The sequence below is a fragment of the Ceratina calcarata genome, unplaced genomic scaffold (assembly GCF_001652005.2).
Source record: "Ceratina calcarata isolate Rehan_Ccalc_2016 unplaced genomic scaffold, ASM165200v1 scaffold309.2, whole genome shotgun sequence".
Taxonomy (NCBI): domain Eukaryota; kingdom Metazoa; phylum Arthropoda; class Insecta; order Hymenoptera; family Apidae; genus Ceratina; species Ceratina calcarata.
Genome location: NW_017153455.1, coordinates 309930 through 333043, shown reverse-complemented (window position 1 = coordinate 333043; position 23114 = coordinate 309930). Strand labels below are relative to the sequence as shown.

The window sequence follows — 23114 nt, the reverse complement described above, 5'->3', positions numbered from 1 at the left end:
AAAATATCGAGAAATGCTTCAAGTAAAAGTTGTAGATGATACTATTACCTATGAAAAATTTGAAATCACTATAATTTTAGCTTTTTAATAGTAATAGGAATCTATAATAACAAATTCAACATGCCAGCATTGTTTAAGTATACGTATAGCCTATACATCCTTAAATGGGTCAGTCATTCATGTCCCATTTCAAATAAGGTAAAAGTCTCCATTTTTATGTGATTGTAAGTCTTATTGCTATTTTATCTCGATCATTTATAAATTCAGTTACCTCGTACAACTAGCGAGACTGGCTTCTCGGCGTGCAGGATCTCGATCTTCGAACGAATAATCCCGTGGAAAGATCCGCGTCGCGGGTATCGATCCCACCGCGGATGAAGGGTTTAGTCACGGAATAATTAATGTGAGAGAGCAGGTACCTCCTTGCGTACCACTCGTCTACTCCACTTTCTCTGCGATTCGACGGTGCACCGCGGCGTGTATACCTGTTTACGGGAAGTTCGAAGGGAACGCGAATCGGTAATCGGCGACGCGGATCCATAACGTTCGCGACTCGCTATCGTATATGGATCATTGTTCACCCACGATTAGATTATTCGGATCGCAATCAATCACTGGGTTCAACCGGATTTTGTTCTACGAGTCGAACGCGAAATGCGGCTCTCGACGTTCTTCAACGGTAGAACCGCTTGATTGGCGTAGAAGGTTTTGATCTCGACCCATAATTTTATTTAATTGGCAGCCGTATCATCAAGTTGGAAGCAAACCGACCAACTTTATGAGCTTCTTCTGTTCAAGGAAAATCAGTGTGTTACTCGTCATCGAAAACACTTCCAACTGTTGCACAAAGGCGACGATCGCTCCCGCGAATCGTGTCGGGCTTTCATCCGGCCCGTAAAAAGAGAGCTAAAGGGAACCGACCAAAAAGCGATGATAATGACCACTGTGCTGGCAAAAGGGACACTCCGAAACGCGCGGCGAGAAAATTTAACGCGTCGAGCCGCGGCTAACGCGAGTATAACAAATGTGACACCGATCGTCAACAAAAGGCTGGCGCCGTTCCAAGCTGGCATTAACACGCGTGGAAATTACCCTCGGTAATTTAAACGCCTGGCCAGTGTTAATCGCATCGTCACCCTGCCCTCCTGCTAGCAGCCGGCCAAAGGCGTTTCCAAAAGCGTCTTCACCGATTCACGGTGATATACTCTCATTGTCAATGCAAAGGTTCCGCTTGTTTCCTTCTCGTACGTACATCGTGTTTTACTGTTATCAGTACGGTAAATATTGGTCAGTTTATTCTGAGATAAGGATAAAATAATTAGCTACGCTGTTCCGAAATAATGATGAAATAATAATTGACCGGGTTGTAAGAGACAAATAGCAGGAATGTTTAATAAGAAAAAAAAATAGAACCCGTATGTCAAACAGCTTTAGGTAGAATAAACATGAGCAAAGAAATACCAAATGTAATTTTCAGTAGAGTCACTGAATTACTTACGAATCGTCAATTAATATTTCAAAGTCTAACGACCCAGTTATTAAAGATCAAATAATTTACACAATTATAACAGGATCAGTGGAAGAAGATGCAAAACAAGAAAAGGACCAAAAATCGTTCGATCCAAATAAGAACGATTTGTCAAGAAGAGAAAAAGAGAGGGGTGAAATTTTGAAAAACAGTTGCTACCCTCGCAGGCAGTCTCGCAGGGATCCCGCGTCAACGCACCAATGCGAGACTGTCCGATCGCGCGAGATTCTCGCGCTGGTTCCCCGGTTCTGTCGGACGGAGACGAGACGATCGCGAGGCGGACGATACCGGGGCGTGCGAGAAGGATCGTGGCCTCACGGAGCGGACCGATAGAGACGGCACGAGGTGTGTACACACAGTGTTGTAGATCCTCGCGCGCGTGTAACGTGCACGCCGGAGAGAAGGGAGACCGAGCGAGGGAGATAGAGGGAGAGAGAAGAAAGAAACGAGCGGATGCTCGGTCGGCAGACGCAGATAGTCGTCGGCCGAGCGAGAGCCTCGCGCGCATCGGCCACGGAAGACGAGGAGGGATACAGCGTTACCCCCACCACGGGGGTGAAAACTACCCCGAGAGCGCGTGGGGTGTCCGGCCTCGGCGCCGAGGCGAACCGAGCGCGTCCGAAGCGAGCGCAGTGCCCGACACACCAGGTCCCGCACGGCACGACTAGGCGCACCGTCCGGCACAGTCCACTCAGAGATACGACCCATGCTGGACCATCGTCGCTCTGGTCCACGCCGGCATCAGGCATCCAGCATCCGCGCGTCAGACCACACGCTGAGACGACGAGACCAGCAGCTCTCCGAGGACCGCGGCCAGGACACGCGTGATCCTGGAACGAGCACGTTGCCCCGAACCTGGTGCAACAACACCGGAAGGACGAGATACCAACGTCGTCGTTCCGATCCTCGTTGCGGTTCTCGTGATTTCAGTGCGGGCCAGATATTCGACGGAAGAGTAATCCAGGAGACGATTGTTCAAACGCGCGTTGTTGTGCGTCACGCGATTTTCAACAGAAGTTTGTAATTGTAAACTGGGACCAGTGTTTGTGCCGGGAAACGTGTCAGCCTGCCGACAGGAACGAACGGTTCTCCCTACTGAGACAGTTTAATTTGTTTTTTTATTTATTTTCCTATTGTTTTTTATTTTCACTTGATCCAAAGATACGTGGAGGTGAAATGAATCCTTGGTGACACCGTGTGATTCTCGGACAACACGCGACGGCCACAGCTGGCCGCGAGTTGACCCTGCTACCAGGAAGGTATTTCCAATAGGTGAAACTCGTCGTCAATCGTTCGGTGCGAGCATAGTCAATGAAAAATATTTTTTTCACATAGAGTCAAGTGTACGCGGAACTTGACTTTGAGTTTTATCTCTCTCCCTTTTCGAGTGGAAGATACGTCTTCGTATTTATCGTTATTATACCTCATAAATCGGTGTGTATATGTGCTCCGGGACGTGTGTAGGTTCGTCTGGCTGTCGCGTACGCGGCGAGCTGAACGAGGGACACGATGAGGACGAATATTAGTTGACGAAAAGGTGCTTCTCGGCCGACTGTCAGTGCCGTCTTCGTCGCGGCCAGGTGCACCAGACGATCGGACGGAAACCGGTAATTGTAAGAAACCGCCAGTCGAATCGAAGATACATTTCAACGAAGTAAAAAAAAGTGCCTCGAGAGGAGAGCTTCTGTCGCGAAGCACGAGTTAAACTTCGGGAAAGTACTGAAAAATAAGTGTGAAGTTTCTCAAGGTGGAAACAGGTGACACGTCGGATGGACTCGTTTCACCGGAACAACGCCACGGGGCGGAGGTGAGGGGGAGGAGGACAGAATCGTCGACGATCGTCCGCTTTGCATAACCGTGCTCGAAGGAACCGGCGTCCTTCCAGCGTGGTCCTCGCCTCCCCCTTTTCTTCTAGCCAAACTTTTCGGAAAGAATCGTGCCCGTCTTCGAGGGGAGACCGGAGAACAACCTTCCGTCCTGGAAGTTTATCAAAGGAAACGCGCGGATCGGTGGGAGACGCGTAAATCGTGCAACGCGCCACGAGGATCGACCAAGAACGTCATCATGAGGATCAAAATGCCCGCAGTAAGGATCGCGCAAGGTGAGTGAATACGAGAAAAACATGTTTCCTTGATTAAAACGATCTTCTCGCGTGGGAGGCGCGTGTTAGCGTTCGCGTCCGACGGTTTGACCGGAACAACAACGCCGGCGGGTCTCGTTCCGAGCGTGACATTATTTTGGGATTTTGCGCCTGGTCCCGCGACGCGACGCGGCGTCGACGCGCGAATGAACTTGAAAACCCGCTGAAGAAACTCTCCCTCGATTCTCCTTTTCGAGTACTTTCCGTTTCGAGGAGTTCGCCAAGTCCTGGTTAATTGAAACCGGCTGGCGATAGTTTTGAATTTCTCGCGACTTTCAGTGTTGTTCTTATCAATTTTATTCCTGTTAGAACTGTGGTAGTCTTGAAAGTTTGAGACGTAATCCGATTAAGCGCATCAATTGTGAATTTATTAAGTAAAATTGAAATTCCAATGAAAATGTGACAAAATCTGTCGGTAGACATGAAAGTTCAATGTTCGTGATAGTAAGAATTATTCCTTTATAATGTCTCAAATCTTTACAAAATTACATTCGAATCCTTGTGCATTATAATAACTATTTTATGGTATCTAATCTGATGATTCTTTTAAAAGATTTATAAATGAAATCACATGATTCAGTAAGTTTAGCAGGAAATTTAGAAGCCACCACGATTCGCAGTAATGGCAAGTCTGACCGATTTGTAGAGCCCGATAACCGAACAAGCTTCGAAATCCTGTCGTTCGCGATGGGCCATAAATCGTCCCCAAACATGACCAATTCTGTCCTAATTCTTCCCAATGTCCTTAACCTCGCGTCGCGGAATCGATCAATTACGATCACCTACCGCTGATGACTCGTCCCAAAGTAAACAGTTCGAAATCATTTCACTCTTGCCCAATTACTCTTCCCTCGTAGCCTACGAAACACAACCTGTCGCCTTTCGCGGCAAGGGCAAACTAAAAGCAGTCGCGGTGAAAAAAGAAAAGACGCGGAAAAGGAGAGCGCGCGCGAAAAAGGAATAAGAAGACTCGGTGGCGGTCGCGTGGCCACGGTTAAGGAAAAATAAAAGACGCGGACGTCGTCGACGATGACGTCTAGAGAGACGAGGAGATGGAAAGAGAGCGAGACTTTACGAACTCTACGTGGGGCGAGAGAAAGAGAAAGGAAAAGGGAAGGAATGAATGAATGTGGAGAGGCGCGGGGATGGTGGCGGGAAATGCGGGGTAGCAGGCCAACGTCTTCGGAGAACTCGTCGCTGGTTGAATTTTTAATTAGTCCCCGACACCCCCACTATCTCGTTTCCCCAGCCAGCCGACGGAGGGTGGAAAAAGAAGCCGAAAAGATAGATACAGTGAGGGAAAGAGACAGAGAGAGAGAGATAGGAAAGGAGGCGCTCAAGGCGGAGGTGGAGAAAGAACAGAACCGGGGGGTAGGGTGGCCGAGGAGGGGCGGCATTGTCATGCGCGCGTTTTTCAGAGACTTTTCCACCCCCGTCCGGGGGGTGCACACCCTTTGCCCCGCGTCGCCTCGAGTCGGCTCGCACCCCCTCGCCCTCACGGAGAGAAGAGAGCGGCGGTGGCGGCAGCGCCGGCGACGGCGGCTCCGTTTTCTTAATTACAACTGCGATATTCTTTAGTTCGCGCGATGACGCCGCCGCGAAAAGATACCGGAATATTCCACCACCGATTAACCCCGCGGTTCCGTTTCCCGGAATCGTTTTTTCATTTCCGACGATATATCGATCGATCGATTGTTCGATTCGATCGATTAGCCAGGATCACCATGAGAAGCGTGGACTTGTGGTTTCCTCGCGTCTGTCTTAAGAAATTGTGTTCTACACGCATCAAACTGTCAAAAATGTCGCGTTCCCGAGATCGCGACGTCTGCCGGCGTGATTGGTGTCTTTGTCGGTGATCGGAAGCTCTGTCAGTGTCGAAAAGTGATGTAGTATACGCATGTCTAATACGACAGGCCGATGACCCTGGCGGTGTAAATCAGTTGTCTTTTCATAAAACAATATTCGTCGTTCGTTATAGAAGAAATTCTTTATCGTCTGAGATTGTAAATATACGTCAACAATTATAACATTGCTAACAATGTAACTAGCCGAATAAGACACTTGATTTGATTTATTCCTACGACTATCAGTATACGAAATCGATGAGATACCGATACAAGACTTCGCGAGCGGAATGTGAAAATAACGTGTGGACATACACGCGTCGCGTGACGAAAACTTCGGCAATGCAATTGACGGTCTTTTGCAGAAATTCGGGTATCGCGTGATTTACAAGAGGTGAGTCGATCGGCCAGAAGTCTCAAACAATTTTCTCGGTTTGACAGGCAACGTACACGGTAACTCGAAGACTGATTGACGTTTCTGATTATCATAATTCGTGTCGTCTTTCCCGCGATTTCTCGATTACTCAGCGTTCGTGCTCGAAACGAGTCTCCACGTAAGGGACACCGAAAGTCAGAATTCGATCTTTAAATTTCTGTTTGTAAATGCGGATTATCCTGCCGCACCGGTTCGAAGCTACGACTCCTGTTTACATCGCCATTATCCGCCTTCCAACTTGTCCTACATACGTGTAATCGAATAAATAGATCTCGCGTTCCAGCAAATTCCGCGAACAATCGACTGCTTCTATGATATACCACGGCGATTCTGATTAAATTTTATTTATAGCCGAACCTCGGCTTTCCTTCGATTCCTGTCCATCGATACGTCGACAAGATTCCAGTACAATTCTGCAGGTAATTTTCGCTGTGTTCGAATTTAAGATCGGATGTAACATAATAAAAACTTCTATTGATACTCTGTTAATTTCTGTGTAACGATTGAATAGTACAAAGACTGAAATCAAAAGCTTGTTCCATTTCCCCGCCCTGCTTTAAATAATACTATAATTTGATAAGGATTTCTTTTAAATCATCTAAGGATGAAGCCTCGATGAAAAATCGTACGTTCGTTGAACTTCCAATGGAAATTTACCGAACCGAAAATCATCAGAACAAAAATGGCTAAGCAGTTACCAATATTTATTCATTTTTCAAGCTGCCTCCTTCTTTACTTCTGGAACAGCGATCAAAGACAGTATGGTGACACGTCTTATTGGAATAAGTAAATTCCTAATTAGGCAAGCGTTACACCCGGGTGTACGATCCATTCTAGCCAAGGAATGGAGCAGAGACAGCTGTTGTTTGAATACAAAACAACGTTGAATCGAGCGAAATATAGGCGGCAGCCAGAGGAAAGTCGTGTGATGAACGAATCGCCAGCATTGCGAGTAAATTATCGCTTCCCTGTGGACTGTATCGCTCAGGCGTGCAGGTAGATGATAAAAAATGAAAGGGAAAGGTTGGAAGTGTTCTAAATACTTTACATACAGTTATTTGATGATTCGCGTAGCTTCCTACGTTCCGTTTCCTTTTTAAATAAATCATAGCAATAAGTATGTCAGCCAAGGAAATGAGGAAAGATTTTATATTATCCAATATATAAAAATAGATTGCATAAATAAGTTGGACAGGATATCGATAAAGTTATTGGATTTTGAACTTATATAGTACATTTTATAATTGAATCGCTACCTGATAATTTAATTGATACGAGCAAGAGCGTAAATAATCCCAATTAATTTTACACGTTTTCGAGTTACATTATGATCGAACGATATTCAATAATTCCTTACGTACTTCAAATGTAGTTTCCCTATTAACAAACTTATACAAACAGTAAAATTTTACGAGCCGCCGCTGGCGCGTAACGCTTAATGAACTCAATCAACGTTCTCGGATTGAAACATTAACTCCCCTGTGCTCCATGGATTATGCACTCATATTATAGACATTGGATAGTGTCACGTAATATTGAAAATGTTCCTAACTTCTCCGATAGAACATTGAAATAATTTAATCCGTAATTAATACCGTATCTAACTACGTACTGGCTTAACAAATTCCTGACTAAGACGCATGAAAATCCATGAATGAGAATTATGCACGTATGTCTAATTACTCGGACGGATTGAACAAGAATTCGAAGTTCATTGAAAAGCCTTTAGAATGTACGACCTCACTTTTTAAATCTTAACGAGTCCGATAACAACAGCGATGGTTTTTGTAAAAGTGGATCGCGATCTGAGAACGACGTATCGCAATTTTACCGTAAGCGTGACTTGTTAATTGACGCAATTACGCCCGCATAGCAGGACACCGCGCAGCGCGGTGCGGCGTCCTGCAATAGCCAGCGTAGCTCAATATCGGCCTCGAAGCACTCTCGAGGATGTTATTTAGCAAACAAAGTGAGTTTTACGCGCCCCTGTCGGCACGTGCACGGCATATGCGCGTTTTCTATGCCCGTGCGCGTTAAATATTGTCTTTGATGCGGCCCGTCGGAAGCCCTTCTCCGACTCTCGACTGTCTCCTTCCCTCAGCGTTCCTCCGATTTCCCTCCTTCTCTGACTCGGGAGAACCTTTCACAGCCGCGCCGACAAAAAAACTACTTTGATTTGATTCCTTAGATTAACCTTTCGGGCTTTCGGCGCGTGGCGAACCCTTCCTTGCCCTCTGTTTCTCCCGGGGACCTCGCTATCTCCTCGGAGGAACCAGCACGTGGCCAGGTAAGAAGCCTGTTCTCTCGCGCGCGCCTGCGACGGAGGCCGACTTTTGATCCCAGAAGCACGCGAGCTGCGCAAAAACGTCTCTGTAACACGAGTCTCGCTAATGGCGATATCCTTTATGTGTCGTGAGGAAAAGTTCTGTCCGACGTTCGCTTCGTGAACTGCGAGACAGCAAAATTTTGTGCCTGAATCTTTAACAGGTTCTTTTGATTAGATACAATTTTTAATGGACGGAGTTGCAGTGTCCGTAATATTTTAATTAACTGGACTTATAAGCTGCGGATGATTACGAGAAATCGATCAGATAAATGACTGTGGGATAGATGGCGTCACTCGCCACCTATGTCCGATGTCGCATTGACGTTCACTACTGAATAATAAAAGTGTTTACTGCTAACGATTCAATGACAGATTGATTACATACATTTTCTAGTAATTATACTAGATTGACTAATCGTTAAAACTTGCAAATTTCAATCACATGAATTAATTGATTCTTATAAACTACTAAAATATAAAATATAAGAGAAAATGATGCGGACGTTATGGCCACAAGAAATTCTAGCATCTGATGTCTTCTGAAGATGCTCAGCTGATAAGATAACTCTAGCTTCTGCCGATTGCCCTAACGCTACATTATCTCTAAACACATGTACGCACTAAATTTATTTAACCAATCAATGACGCGCACGAAAGAAAACTATAATTCAAATGATATCTGTTAATTACATCGATCTTTGAGAAACGATCGCTCGTTTAGGTGTAAACATCAATTAGCTATCCTGTTTCTCATCCAGCGCCACCAGGAAATCTACTACGTACCCTTTCGCTATTTTTCCCGAACGGCTGCTGTATATCGTCCGTCCAATCTGCTGTTCGGCAATTCCGGTTGAAATACGGCGTCGTCGGTTCGCTCGACGACCAGGCTTATTGTCTCTCCCTGTCGTCGACGGATCCCGCAAAATGGGGTTAAGACCGCGGAACAGATCACTCGACGTTTCGAATGGAGAATTATTATCGATCGATTTTTGAGAACGGAGATCAGAGATAATGATCGCCATCTGATTGAGAAATAAAAATAATGTATTCGACGGAAAGAATCTTGTCACTGTTGATCAGTGCAAAAAATAAAACTGGAAACAGCTCCATTAAACAAGCATTATCTGGAAGGGATCAGACGTTTTCTACACTAATTCGAGATCCTATTCAAAGAAAGAAAGTACGTCGCTCAACAACAAATCACAACAAAGTAGGAATAAAGGGTAGCAAGGTAGAGCTCGACTTTCGACCAATAATGGACTTACAAGCACTTCGAAATAGGCTTTTTCAGAGGCTAGCACCTTCTGTCATTTGTCCCCGAATGGTACGCAGACGTAAAAAAGATGGAAAGAATAAGACCGTCCGACCCACGTATTCGGATACTGTCCGAGCCACGGTGTTATAATGGCGAGGTACGGCCAAGGAAAATTTATGTTGTTTGCAGTGTCGGTTTCCTGGTCCATTGTACGACATTGTCCGAGTCCCTCCTCCCAAGGTGCGAACACCCTTCGGGGCGATAATCTGCTCGCGTTATTATGCTCTTTGTCGGCTACTTCCACTTGTCCGGGAGAGGGGAACCGTCTACCTGACCAGGGGTCACTTCGGAGCGCCTTGGCAAGGTGCGCCTCAACCCTCCTGGACGATCGTGGACGGTGCCACCCCGATTGTCGGTCTGCGCCGAGGGTCAACCTGTCTCTTCTCGCGATCAAAACGCGCCCCTCTATTAGTTGATCGTACCTCGATCGCCGTCAGAAAGGTCAAGTAGCACGTTTTTTGTCCCTTGACCCTGTGCAAGATGAGATTGGATTGACTGATCATGATGGCACGTCTTCAAGATGATTATTTAGCTATTTAGAAAGTGTACGTCCTGGGTGTCGGTTGTTTCACGGATGATGAAGCGAGCAAGGGTCAGCTTCGAGTCTTCTAGGAATTTTCTACAGCGATCGATTATCGATCAGCTTCTAATCGCGCTGCTGTCCATTATCCAATGAGGAGAGTACTTTCGATTAACAGTCAAGTTCTTCTACAACTCTTTACAGTTTATCTCTTGGATACTGTGTACTTTACTGAATACAGTTTGCACTCATTTTAATTAAACATTACGTTTATATTTGTATGGTTACGTCCCTAATTAGAAACGAGTTAAATAAAACCAATTTCGTACTACTCGATTTAAGTCCATCTCTTTTCACCATTTCCCAGATACTTGTCACTCGTTGTAGTTCAATATTCGAGAGGGGCTCGTATCCGTAAGCAAACCACGTGGCTAGCACACATGTGGACTGAGCTCTTCTATAAATAGTAATGCCAAGTTCAGGGGAACAGGGTGGCGTGGGCCGTTTTTAGATTTTCCACCGGTTAGGACTCGGAGTCGACCGAAGAGCGTCGTGCCACTGATCGTGAGTCAGTTTGAAGAGATTAGACAAGCGGAAAGCAGCGCAGCGTGTAATTAAGAGGAATCAGTAAATGGCGAGAGCCTCAAAGATTTGCGATCCAGTTGTTCGATCCGATATCTCTCATCTCGCTGCCGAAGAAGTTGCATTTCACGAGGAAAACACGTGCGAAACCGAGCTCACCGTTGACGTAACACGTGGAATTGTTCGCGAATCACGGTTTAACCTTTGTCATGGTTTAAACAAATAAATAGCTTTTAAGTTACGTTATGTGGTTTGTTCGTTGAAGGTACACTTTGTTGCGGCAGTCGAAGAAGGAAAGTTCAGATAGTAATTGCTGGCTTGATTAACGATTTACTGCTGGTTTAGATATTTACGAGGACACTCGAAAGTAGAATTATTCTTCGAGTTAACTTTTGTCTCAGAAATATTATTTTGAAAAATATACAAACTCTTCGTTTAAAGAAATGCTATGAATATTTTGACAGAATTCTACACTTCATTATGCTATTATTTAATATATTTAAAAATAACTTTCTGTTTTGGATATATGGAACCCATAAATATAGAACATCTCAAAAGGTATCCGTCTATTCAACTCGTTAACAAAAGCGAGTCTAGACTAAATTCTCATGAGACACTTAACAATCGCCCATCCGCTTGCGCAAATCGTTCGTTCTACGAATCACCGGAAAAGGAAACGGCGATTTGAAACGCGGTTTTCGGCCGGCTAGCCAGGATATTTGCTCGAACGAGAGACACGGCCGTATTTAAAAGAAGCGACGGGCGAAAGGTCGTACAACGGAACGAACGTCTAGAAAACGAACAAGACGCGAAGTCGCGTCCAGCCATTGGATCGGTCGTTTCGGAAATCAAATAAGAAGCTGGGGAGAACTGGGGCCAGCGTCGACCACTGGCGTGGCCGGTTTTCGCTCGCCGCTTTTCGATTGGCCGTTCATCGACAAAATTGCTCAGCGGGACGCGGTTTTTTTTCGCGAAAAAATCGAACCCGGTCGGCCGAACCGGTAGAGTGGGATCGTGATCGAGATAATTCATCCGCAGGGGCAGGACCAATTGCGTGGCCGATCCGCGGGGGGGCCTGCAGACCGGATTCGATAGAGGAAGAAGAGAAAAAAGGAATCGGGGGTCAGGTTTTTTTTTCTTGCGGTGCGTCGGACTCGTGTCGAGTTGGTTGGAACGTGTCTCAAGGTTTAATCAGACGAAATTTTCTCAGCTGTTGGATTAAGTGGCAAATTATTATCCTTCACACAGCACTACGGTAAAACTAGCATACAATCTGTTAAACTATAGAATCAAATATTTTTATTTTGACAAAACGTTATAGTGGTTTACGATTCTTCGACCGTAAATCCAGCAGACCAAAACCGGTAAACAGGTAACGCCGAGCGATACGTAGTTGCGCCCTGAATGCTCGTAACATTTTGGGGAACTCCCGTTTAGGATCCGGGAACAACAGGACTGAACGCTGCGCAACGCAACAGGGTTCGACTCCCGGCTACAGCAAACCTAACAGCTCGCGTTAATTCTCGCTCGAGAAAATTTCACCTCGCGCGATCGTTAATTATTTCGCGTGACATGCTTCGGCACTTGGCGCGTTCGCGCGTTGTCAAAAGTTTGCATTCGGATGTTTTGCGGCGAGTTTCGCGGGCGAGGGACGTTTTGAATAATGTAACAACGAGGCGCCGCACCGCGCAACACAGTACCCGCGGCCCGTCCGTGGCACCCGCGCCGCTCCTCCTTTCCTCTTTCCTCTCTTTACCACGGAACTTTCTAATTAACCGGCGCTGGCCCGCGTCGTTGGGAGAGAAACCGGGGAAACAACCGGGGAAGAAGGAGGCCGCGCCGAGAAAGAACGAGACGGCGAATCAGTCACGATACCGGACAATACAAAGGCCCCCGGTGGTATTTCGTCGCGTTCACCGTTGGCGATTCTCCTCATCGTTCCCTGCGCTGCGTTTTCTCATCGCTCGGCGCGGCATTCGACGCGCAGCTACGAATCGCGCTCCGTTTATACACTCGAGTTCAACGTACAGTACAATCTCCAAGTAATCTTTTTCGATAATCGACTGTTTCAAAAGTTGTATAAACAATTTTGCTGATGGCACTGTTAAATAGTTAACAAAACACGTTGGATGAAAGTTCCATGACTCTTGGTTGCGATAAGAAATACCAAAGGGAAAATTTCCGGGACTCGTCACGAGATTTCCTTCCGAACGAAAAGAGCTGACACTCGTACGCACCTTTTACCAACTATAACAACGTACATATACTCCTTTTGTTAGAGGAACTCGCGTTGTTTTAAAAACCTTGGCACAAAGGTCGCAGCGGCGCGTACCGCGCAAACGTTGCAGAAAGTTTGACTCTTTGAGCGTTATTCTCGCAAGCTTTTTCCTTGTTCGCGCCGGTAATTGCACGAACGCTGGCGGAATTCACCGCGGCACCGATTCTCTATCGCACGAAAGGTGAAAACTCGCTGGGGTAAAGGGCACGCATGGGCGGGCACTCACCGCGGGTGAACGAGAGACGTGACAGAAACGTCGGAAAAGGATTTCGAGTCGATCGAGATGCCAGCTGGACCGCGTCTAACTGTACCCATATGATTTATTTTGACGAAGAAATCAGGAAAGGGGTTTTTCCTTGAAAGAAGCGAGCCGCGACCCGCCGACCCGGACTCGATTGAAAAGAGGACAGGTCAGCCACGGCGAGGACCTGTTTGGCCGTTTCTCAATGGACAATGTCCTGCTGCCGGTCGGACAAAAGGACCCCCGGGAACTCGGGGAGATCCTCCCACGATACGCATGTGGAGCGGCGAGAAGGATCTAACCCGGCGCGAGTGGGAAACTAGTCGAGAAAGAGAAAGATACGCCGCGTATATACCCATTCACAGGCCCGTGAGAACCAGATTTCATATTTCTCATAACCGTCTAGTCTGGCCGACCGCGGAACGGATAGACGCGCACTTTTCTAGACGCGTCCTCCGTTCTTCTATTGGAATCCGTTCCCGAAACTAGTCAACTCGATTTCCCCTTTTCCTAAGCCCTAGCTCCAATACTTCGGTTACCTTTGACCACAACGTAGCAATAAATGCGATTTCTGTGTGAATATTTTCAAAATGAATTTTATTTTATTAATTGAAATGCTGTAACACTAGTTAAAAGAATGTTAGGAATATGGGCAGAGATTAATCGAAGAGACTAAAATGGTACGTCCTTGGTCAGCAACACCTTGCTCGTCGCGATTCGCCCGTTTCCACCATGGGAAGAGCGAACCCTTCCCTTTGCAAGTATATCTGATCGTCGGCCAGAAGGAAAAGCGGTCTCGTGACACGTGAGAAACACCGCGTTTCCGGAGGTCTTGAGCTTTCGAGCCGATGCCCCGAGATTAGATTGCCGAGCTAGGAGAGGACAATGCAGACGTTGATGATAACGAACGGTAAACCAGCGTAGGTGGACCGAGATGGTTCGTTTAGGTGGGACCGTGGGATCAGGTTTTAATTTCAAGGGTTAATTTAGATGCTGCTTACGGTTCACCTACGATTCTCCTTTTTATCTACCTTTCTCACTTCGTCAACAGAATTATTTGTCTTTTACACTAGCGCTAATGATTCATTAAACATTTTCAAATATAAAACAAAGGAAGATTTATATTTAGGAGATTTTAATTTCTCAAACGATGACAATTGGGACAACGGGACTTGAAAATTCGACTTAGACAAATTACCAATGTCCCTAAAGATCAAAGGAAAACACGAATAGTGACAGAAGAAATGCCTCCCACTTCCTCTTTCCTCTGTTCGGTTCAGAAGGCCGCTGTTACACCTATGACCTCGATTTCATTTGAAAACAAGTGGCCGTTAGGTCCGCTCCCGTTTCTAAACGATTTCGAGAGTACCTTTAAAGGAAAAAAACGCATCCTTAAAAGGGAAAACGATCATCGTAGAAGATATAAGAAGAAAAGCTTTCTTCCATAAAATAGGCGGGTCGAAGGAGCCGGGCTGACAAAATAGGAGTACGAAACGCAGTGTTCGGTGCGCATGACCTATAAACGGCTCTGATTTTTTCTAAATCCCTGAAGGGCCAACGTTTTTTCATCACTCGGTCCACGTACGCGAGAAAAGGGTCTCCGAACGAGATAAAAAACGCATATGCCCGCCATTTTGGCTCCTTTGTGGGGTAGGTTCACCCCGGCGGATTCAAGTCCGAGGTTAAAAACTCTTCACCCCTCGAGGAAAGTCGAAAGAACCGAACGGGTTTCCGGGCCGTGGAGAAAGGAAAATGGGAGAAGAGACGTAACGATGAACGAGAGGAAGAGAAAAAGTGGGGGTTTCGTATAAAAATTGCCCCCACCATTGAAAGGACGCGCCGGTAGGTCCTTTCTATTCTTTTGATATCCTGTCGCCGGGGCCCTTTACCGTCCCTGCACGGGGCCCAATAGTCCAGTCAGCATCCGAGCATGAGAGAAACCAGATCTTCTCCGCCCTGATCGATCGCGATTACAACCCGTTCGTCCGTTGGCTAATTAACCGATTAATTGCAAGGGCGACGATCGGTTATACGTCGGCTCCTCAATCACGATCGCGTGCAATAGTGCCTTTCGGACGAACCGATGGTGGTACGCGTACGGAAACGTCGCATCATGGAAATCGTCGCCGCGGACCGACGCGTAATGGCGTTCAAAGGTAAACAACCAGGGCTAACCGTGAGAGGGTTATTCTTCTTTAGAATATCGATTCTCTTTGTTTTTGGGAAGTGAGGAATGGTTTTGTGATGGAGTACATGACACGTACGTGTGATGGAATTTCATAGAATTGAACGCCGATCAATTCGCAAGTGATTCGTGACACGAGTAATGAAGCTAATGACGTGAACGAGATTTCTATTGAGTTACAAGAGTCGATTGACTCCAATTAGCAGAGTTCTCTAAATGAAACCGAGATACATCAATCAAATTACTTCAGAATTATTCAATTCCTTTCGAGATAATTTAACGAAATTAAAACCGATTAACTGATAATAATTGCTAACAGAGAAGTATTGTAGCAATTAATTCATGATTACAAGTCAGTTCTTAGATCGATCATTTACGAGCTCCGATGTATTCTACGTATCGAGATTTTCAAGCTGAAGCTCGTCGAATTCCAGAGGCGGCTTTTGCCTCGACGAGCGCCGTCGATTTGATCGGGACGCGGTCTCCATTATCGGGAAAATATCTCGCGGATACTCGCGCGGAGGTTTCGATATTCCCGGCGACGTGTGCCAGAAATCCATCGGATCTCTTGATTTGGCTGGGTATCTCGCGGTTCGAGAAGACGAAGAGCGGGCACACGTACGCGTTCGCTCGCGTCCGTTGCCTCGGCTCCTCGCCGAAGGAAATTGCCGCGACCCAATACTAATGGATAATGGAATTATTGGTTACGGTCGGAGCTCGCCCTGGGGATGATCGTAATTCAATTGCTCCGATGTGTCCTCTGGACGTTTTGACAGGACGGATGTCCTAACAAGGAAACCGCCTCGGGATATCCTCGCGTATATTTATCTCCCCGTGTGTGTGCTCGTGCGTCTGTCTGGCAGCGTGTACATGTTACGACGACGTCGGTTTGTATCCCAGCGCGTGGAAAATGTGTCTCGGAAAGAACTAGTTGAACGGTGCAGAATCTAGGAATCGTGTGCGGTCAATGAAAATCGAAGATCGAGTGATTCGAACCTGGAAGAATTGTAGTGATTGGAAATGTAATGACTGGTTGTAAAACTGTTATAGTTGCTTTTTGTTTTCTGAAAATGGAATAGGCTAAGTTTGATAATTGCTTTACGAAGATTTGATCCGCGGGGAATTGTTCGCGGCGAAGAAACGACGTTTGGTACTCATGAATAGATACATTCCAGGGTAATCGAGAACCGTTTTCGCGTACGGGAATTACAGTTTGATATCAAACTTTCTTGCTGTTTTATGAACAATTATTTGGTAACCAGTTTAATCGCACAGTTGTAAAATAAAGTTTCGGCAAGTTAAGGACGATCCATTTCGATTCGGAATTAATTAAATCGAGGAACGAATGATCAAGAGGAGAAAATGGCTCGGGATTTAATATAAAAGATCGTCGTGAATGATCGGCACGAAATCGAACGTTTCATCTATTTCAGCTGAAACGAAGAAAGAAGAAAATTAATGTGGGAGGACTAATAACCCCGGGACGTTTCCTGCAGCGGTTCCTATACGCATCTGACTGTTACCTACCCCTCCTGCCTCCACTCGTGGATGGAAATTACGAAGTATCTCCCGCAATAAGGGAGAGTCACGCGGTACACTGATCGAGGCATTACAGATGTATGGGCCAATTTGTAAGCAATCCAACTTACATTCGCGGGCCAATATCGTATTTTTATGTTATCTTCTCTCCGCTGTTCGCGGCATCTTCCCAGGCATTCGCGGCCAGCCTTGTTTTCTCTCAAAGCGTTTACGTTAAGAGAATCAAAACGAAACTGTAAACATTAAAGCTATTTCTTTATCTGCTTAACTACGTGATCGAAGTTCGTCTTATTTGTTGATAGAGATAATAAAACATTTTTAGTTTATCAGAGTCATCGACAGAAGAATAGAAATTATGTGGAGAACCAATGTCTTTTTGTAGATTTGGTTTGTGTAATATGATGAATACTGTGCCAAGAGGTACAGTTATTGTGATGTTTTTTGTAGAAGGTTCATTTTTATTAAAAACCTCTCAATTACTCATGCCGGTAATTTCTTCTTAGAACGCGGAACGAGCCGGTAAATGAATAAACATCCGACGACAGTCGTTGTATCTACTTCGGACCGGTTTCGCGGACAGGTTACAAAAGTGACGCGTGCGTGTATGCATAAGGGAGATTCACCGTGAAGAGAGGAGCGGACACGTGTCGGGCTCGGGGTCCTCCTTCGCGCTCACCTTCGTCGAAATACCGTGCCAGAAGAGGGGTAGCACTGCGTAACTTACGGGCCCTCTCCGTCTCTGTTCCTCCCTCCTTTGGCTCGGGTACCCCTCGCCGCAGCCACCGAGCCACAGTCCAACATCTGCCCCCGAAAAAACAAAAGCCCATTGTCGTTAACGACCGGTCGCGCGTCTCTTGTTTCTAAGCGAGCGCTTTTCAATCGTAGGCGAATAACGGACCCGGAGGCCCCGGTCCGTAGTCCATTCAGGCCCCGTCTCTGTCTCCGCTCTCGCAGCGATAGCCGTTCCCTCTCTTTCCTTCTCAGGCCCTCTTCTTCATCCACCGCGAGTTTCTTTCGTCATTTCCTCCCTTGTCCACGATCGTTCTCGCTTTTTCAGTCAGTCCTTCGTTGAAGGTTTCACAGTTAGGACATAATAGTACTGCGTATAATGTATCCTTTGGCTGGATGCTTGCTTCTGCCCGTTATTGGACGCTTTTTTAGGATGAAGATGCTGGACGAACGATTAAAATCTTGTATGCCCTTAGGGGATTGTCTTGGTCAGGTTCTGCACAGTAGAATTATCTTGCTTCCCGTTCGATCCAGGTATGAGTCCTTCCGGTGTACTTGGAATGTTTCTTTCTTGGAGGTATGATATTATCTGAGGGTCGGGTGTCCGAATTCGAACGAATTTTTCTATTTACCTTTCCTTCTATACCATTTTTATGAACTAAAGAAAGACTCCATTTTTGCCCGTAAATTATGTTTTGTGGAAAACCTTTCTTGTCTCGGGTTATTTGTAATTTGACATTCACAGTGAAGAATGATAGCACATATGCCTGGCTGAACTGAGTTTGCGCGCTGGCCACTGGTCAACCTGTGCTCCGCCCCGAAAGAATCGAACGGTGTCCGCGCATACATGAAAATGTAAAAGGAAAACGACCTGAACAAATCACATACTTCATTTTAAATAGAAACACAACGGGTCGTAATCAAACAATAAAATATTTATCCCATTGCGACGCCAGTAAAGTTCAGAACTAGTTTTAACGTGGAATCAATATTTCTTTATATTTACATAACAGAAATTCTGTAACATCTGGATGTTTCATCAGAAATTAAAAACACTATTGCAATTGAAAACCATTTGGTAAAGTATAGAATTTGATATACTCGGAGATAATTGGCAGAGAGTTGAAAAGGAGAAGAAAGATGAAGAAGTAGAAGACAAAGAAGAAAAGTAGACAATAGGCAGAACGACAAAGCGGTGGGGTTTCGTTATTTTTACGCCAGTGTACCGGCCCTATTCGGATGGATATGGATACTTGACTCGGGGGAGAGATCGATGTATGAAGCTTCTGCCAATCTCTATGTTAATGGACCGAGGCATAAGCAGAGGACAGGGAAGCGAAGAAGCCGCGAGGAATGTCTGCCAGGAGGTCTGTTGGAGGACACTTAAAAGTGAATTGTTACGTCTGCGGCTGACCCTGGGACCTTAGCCCCTCGAACTACGGTGAATTATAAGACTCGCGGAGAAGGAAATTAGATCTCTATATCAGAGCCACTCGCGTTTTCCTACGGTTAACCAAATTTCCCTGCTACTCTTTATGTATACACGAGAATTGAGCAATGCATGCTGAAGTGATTTAATTATATCCTTGTGTCTTGGCTTCTTGACCTGTGAAAAATATTCTTGATGGCAATAATTATTATTGGGTTAAATGCAAGTTTTATACCATGTTTGAATTATACTTTGCATTTGATATTTACAAATTTGTTAAATTCAAGGAATTGTAAATAAATTATACGACTGGTTTAATTATGGGATTCGATTATTCTGAGACATAAAATATGAGAAGTCTGTTGGTAATCGATAAATGTTCTACTAAATTTCTATAATTAAATCAAAATGCAGTTCTGCCGAAAAATTAGAATTATGTTTTCATCGAAATATAAATACAGAAGGCTAGAGTGACAGAATAAAATATAACAAGATTTCCTTGGGTGGTCTAGGACATAAGTTCAAGAGAAAAACTACAAGTGTCCTTTTATCTTAAGTGTTTGCAGCCTCGAGCGAATTCTTAAGAGTGTCCTCTGTTTAGTTTCGTATGAACATGTGTGTGGTTCCTTCTCACGATGAGGACTGGACGCTGTTGTCACGCAGTGAAAAGATTTCAAAAAATCAATTTAATGAACTTTTCAGAAATACAGATATTTCCTACAGTCAATAAAAATATTTAAAAATTGGGTAGCTGTCATATTACAAAAAATGATTTTACATAAAAATGATGGAATTAAAAACACGACGGATACATTTCATAGAGATGAGTTTAAAAGAGACGAATGTTTTCATGTTTCAGCGGAAACCTCGCAAGGCACCACGTCCCCAGACACCGTCCAATGCGGGGGTTGCAGGGTGTCGTACCCCCTTGGCGAGATCGTGCGTTTCATCGAGCACAAGGTGAACCACTGTCGAAGCACCCTCCAGGGTTGTCACAGTCCGCCGGCGACCGCGGCGCCGGAAGACTCCGACCCGGAGGATCCGCTCGCGTTGAAGACCGTCGACCAGGACTCGAAGCTGAACTCCGTGCCCAGCATCTCGGCCCCCATTAACAAGAGGGGCGGAGGCAGGCTCGAGAGCCCTCCGACGCTTCAGGTTCCTGGTCCAGACGCTGGAAGTCCGATCGAGCTAAAAGCCAGCGCGAGCTCGACGCCTAAAAGACGAACGGAACCATCTGACAAGGACAAGGAGGACTTGCCCAAGAAACCCAAGACCGAATCCGTGGACGCGGATACGAACACAGTCAATTCCGGTAAGTACTTCCTCGATTCGATTATAACGATGTCAATAAGGACTGCAACAAAGTTCCACTGAGAATCTCAGTAGAATTTTGCTAAGAGAAATATATTGAAGTTTTGATTTGATGCAAAGTTTAATAAAAATTGTGTACCAAAGTTTGCGATACTTATCAGGCACGTTTATAATTCATACACGTTAAAGATGCCTCGTGGTGTCTTGACATGTTCCACTTGGAGTTTGGGAGTCTCTCGAGTCAAGGTAGCCTCTATAAATAAATCGCGTGTGTTCCGGCAACAAATGCTTGCCGCGCTTTCACATTCTATAGAACTTCCGAGCTGCTCTCTCGATAGAAAAATAATATCAGCAGAGAACTAACAAAGTTATCCTAAATATAAATATAACTTCATATAAAATTAACTTTTATAAATAAATTGAAACGCATCTGAGCAAAGCAACGAAAATGAAATGGGGAAACTCGCTATCAACGGTCGTGGACAACTGTCATCTGCTGCGTGAAATTTTTGGTTTCGGATTCGGACTGGCCGAGGGGGCGAGAAAGAAAGAGAGAAAGGGAGTTTTTAAAGTACAGTTACGGGCTGCCATGTGATGTCGATCGTGGTTCAACAAGCATGGACAATAGCCGCGGCAGATTCGATTTTTGAATTTAAAGAGCTCGCTCGGGGATTGGGGTGAACCTGCCCCCATAGTCCCTACCCTCCCCCTCGTGACCCTTTTTTATCGGAGACCGCATTGTCGAAAGTTTTAACGTGCGAACGTCCCCGGGTTTGCTTTTTCGACGGTCGTCCACGAGGGAAAGTCGCGTAATTAGTTTTATTTTTTAATCTCGCCGATCATCTGATTCCGGTTTCGAGTGCTCGTGAGGGAATTATATTAGGTGTTAAGTTGTTAGGAAACGTTTGCAGACAGATGCACAATTGTCGAGTCGATTTCCTATTCCAATATAAAAGTTTTGATTACCCCTAACTTTCGCAACTTATTGAATTGTTCGAAAGATCATTCGCAAAATGAATTTTAATACAATTTCTGCTTATTGTCTATTTACGAATTATGAATTTTTCGATATTTGTAAAAAATCAGTATGTCCGATGAGTGAATAGTGGTGGGAATAGAATGAGATGGTTTCAATTTCGCACCTACTCGTCGATTCGAATCAACGCCAGCATGGGCAAGGCGCGACGCGACGTGGTTTACTCCGATTAACTTCAAAGACGCGGCTTCGAACGAAATTCATGCGACCCGACGCCCTTGATGAATTGAAAGCGCGGCCTTTGAGATTCTTAACTCGGTGCTTACCTGTGCAAATTGACGCGGGCGCCCTGTTTTGCATCGGAAGGAAAAAGGGGAAAAAAAGGGAAGAGGGCCGAGGAAAGAAGAAGAATAAGGAGAGTAGGTAGATGGAGCTTACAATTAGCGTGTTCTCGCTTTTGCAAATATTATCACGTCCACTAGAACGATCCGACATAGTGTCACCTTAAGAATTATTCGATCTTAATTGTGCTCAGTTGAAAACCATTATTGGGAAAGTGCGAAGAAAAGGATCTAACAGAATAATTGTTCAATGGATGCGATTATCATCGGAAAACAATGTCGAATTGTATATATTTTTAAATTAACTGCTAACACTTGACTGTAGCTAAAAATTAGGGGGATGATTCCAATTGAGTTTCGTTCGATGTAGTGAACTACATATCGTTTCCTCTAAGAATTATTCTCTGTTATTAATTATTTTTAACATGTTTGTCCCTGGATCTTACCCAACAAAAAATAATTGTAAATAATACTGAGAACTCTTTCGCTCGCTAGTTATATAACAATCTCATATCTGTTCAAGAACTCATTGCACGTACGCTTATCAAAAAGCAAAACGTTATTAATTACGGTTAAGGTATAACAAACTATTTATCGCTCATTAGTACAATACATTAAATTGTATCTCATTACTTCTCCCCCAGGTTCAGATTCCAATGATAATTCCAATTAACTCCCGACAAGCAAAGCCCGCAACCAACAAATTACTCCCATTCCCCGTCTGCTTAAATATTCATCGCACATATAAGTAAGAGGATGCAGTCGAGGATGTGATTAAACAGAAATCAAACACCCTCAACCGCTTCACCCGGATTAAAATGATCTGTCCCTAACTTCACCGAATTCAAAGATTTTTCACACTCGAAAGGATGATCCTCCGTCGCGGGCAAACCACAGGATTCGCGGCCAAAGGGTGATCATAATGCAAACGATCATAATTACATAACTGCTTGTTGACCCGGTGCGAGCGCACACCAGTGTCTCTTTAAAATTTCATCATGGTCCGTGGAACGTGTTCGAGGCAGGCGACCCCCTTTCCTGGTAGGCTGTACAGATACTTGGAATAAGGGGGAGGGAGAGAGAGAGAGAGTTAACCCCATCCGGGTCCAGCGTGCTCATCCCCCGACTCGTCCACGGCTTGTTCCCCGGATAAGCCCCCTTCGTCGCCTTTTTTGTCCAGTTTTTTGTCATCGACCGGCCACGTCCAAAAGCCCAATTAGAATCGTCCTATTGTCTGGCTACGTGGTGCGCACGAGCACGCACGCGAACGCTTCCCCATAAATTCATTCGTGGACCGGTACGGATGCGTAACTGCGTGACACCGCGTTGTATCTGTCCAGGTAAGGTAACCGTGGTTCGGAGACGATTGACACGCACCATGGAGCAGAAGTAGA

The 23114-nt window shown here is 45.3% G+C and overlaps 1 protein-coding gene across 1 annotated transcript in view; it reads left to right on the top strand.

Annotated features, from left to right (window-relative positions):
• Window positions 1-2171: 2171 nt before the first annotated feature.
• The window catches only part of Cph (BCL11 transcription factor chronophage), a 31894-nt gene continuing 10951 nt past the window's right edge, over window positions 2172-23114 (top strand). Inside the window, exons 1-2 of the mRNA XM_018023667.2 lie at window positions 2172-3629; window positions 19952-20404. Of these exons, the coding sequence (XP_017879156.1) occupies window positions 3593-3629; window positions 19952-20404 (490 nt within the window). The 5' untranslated portion in view covers window positions 2172-3592. The remainder of the gene's footprint in view (window positions 3630-19951; window positions 20405-23114) is intronic.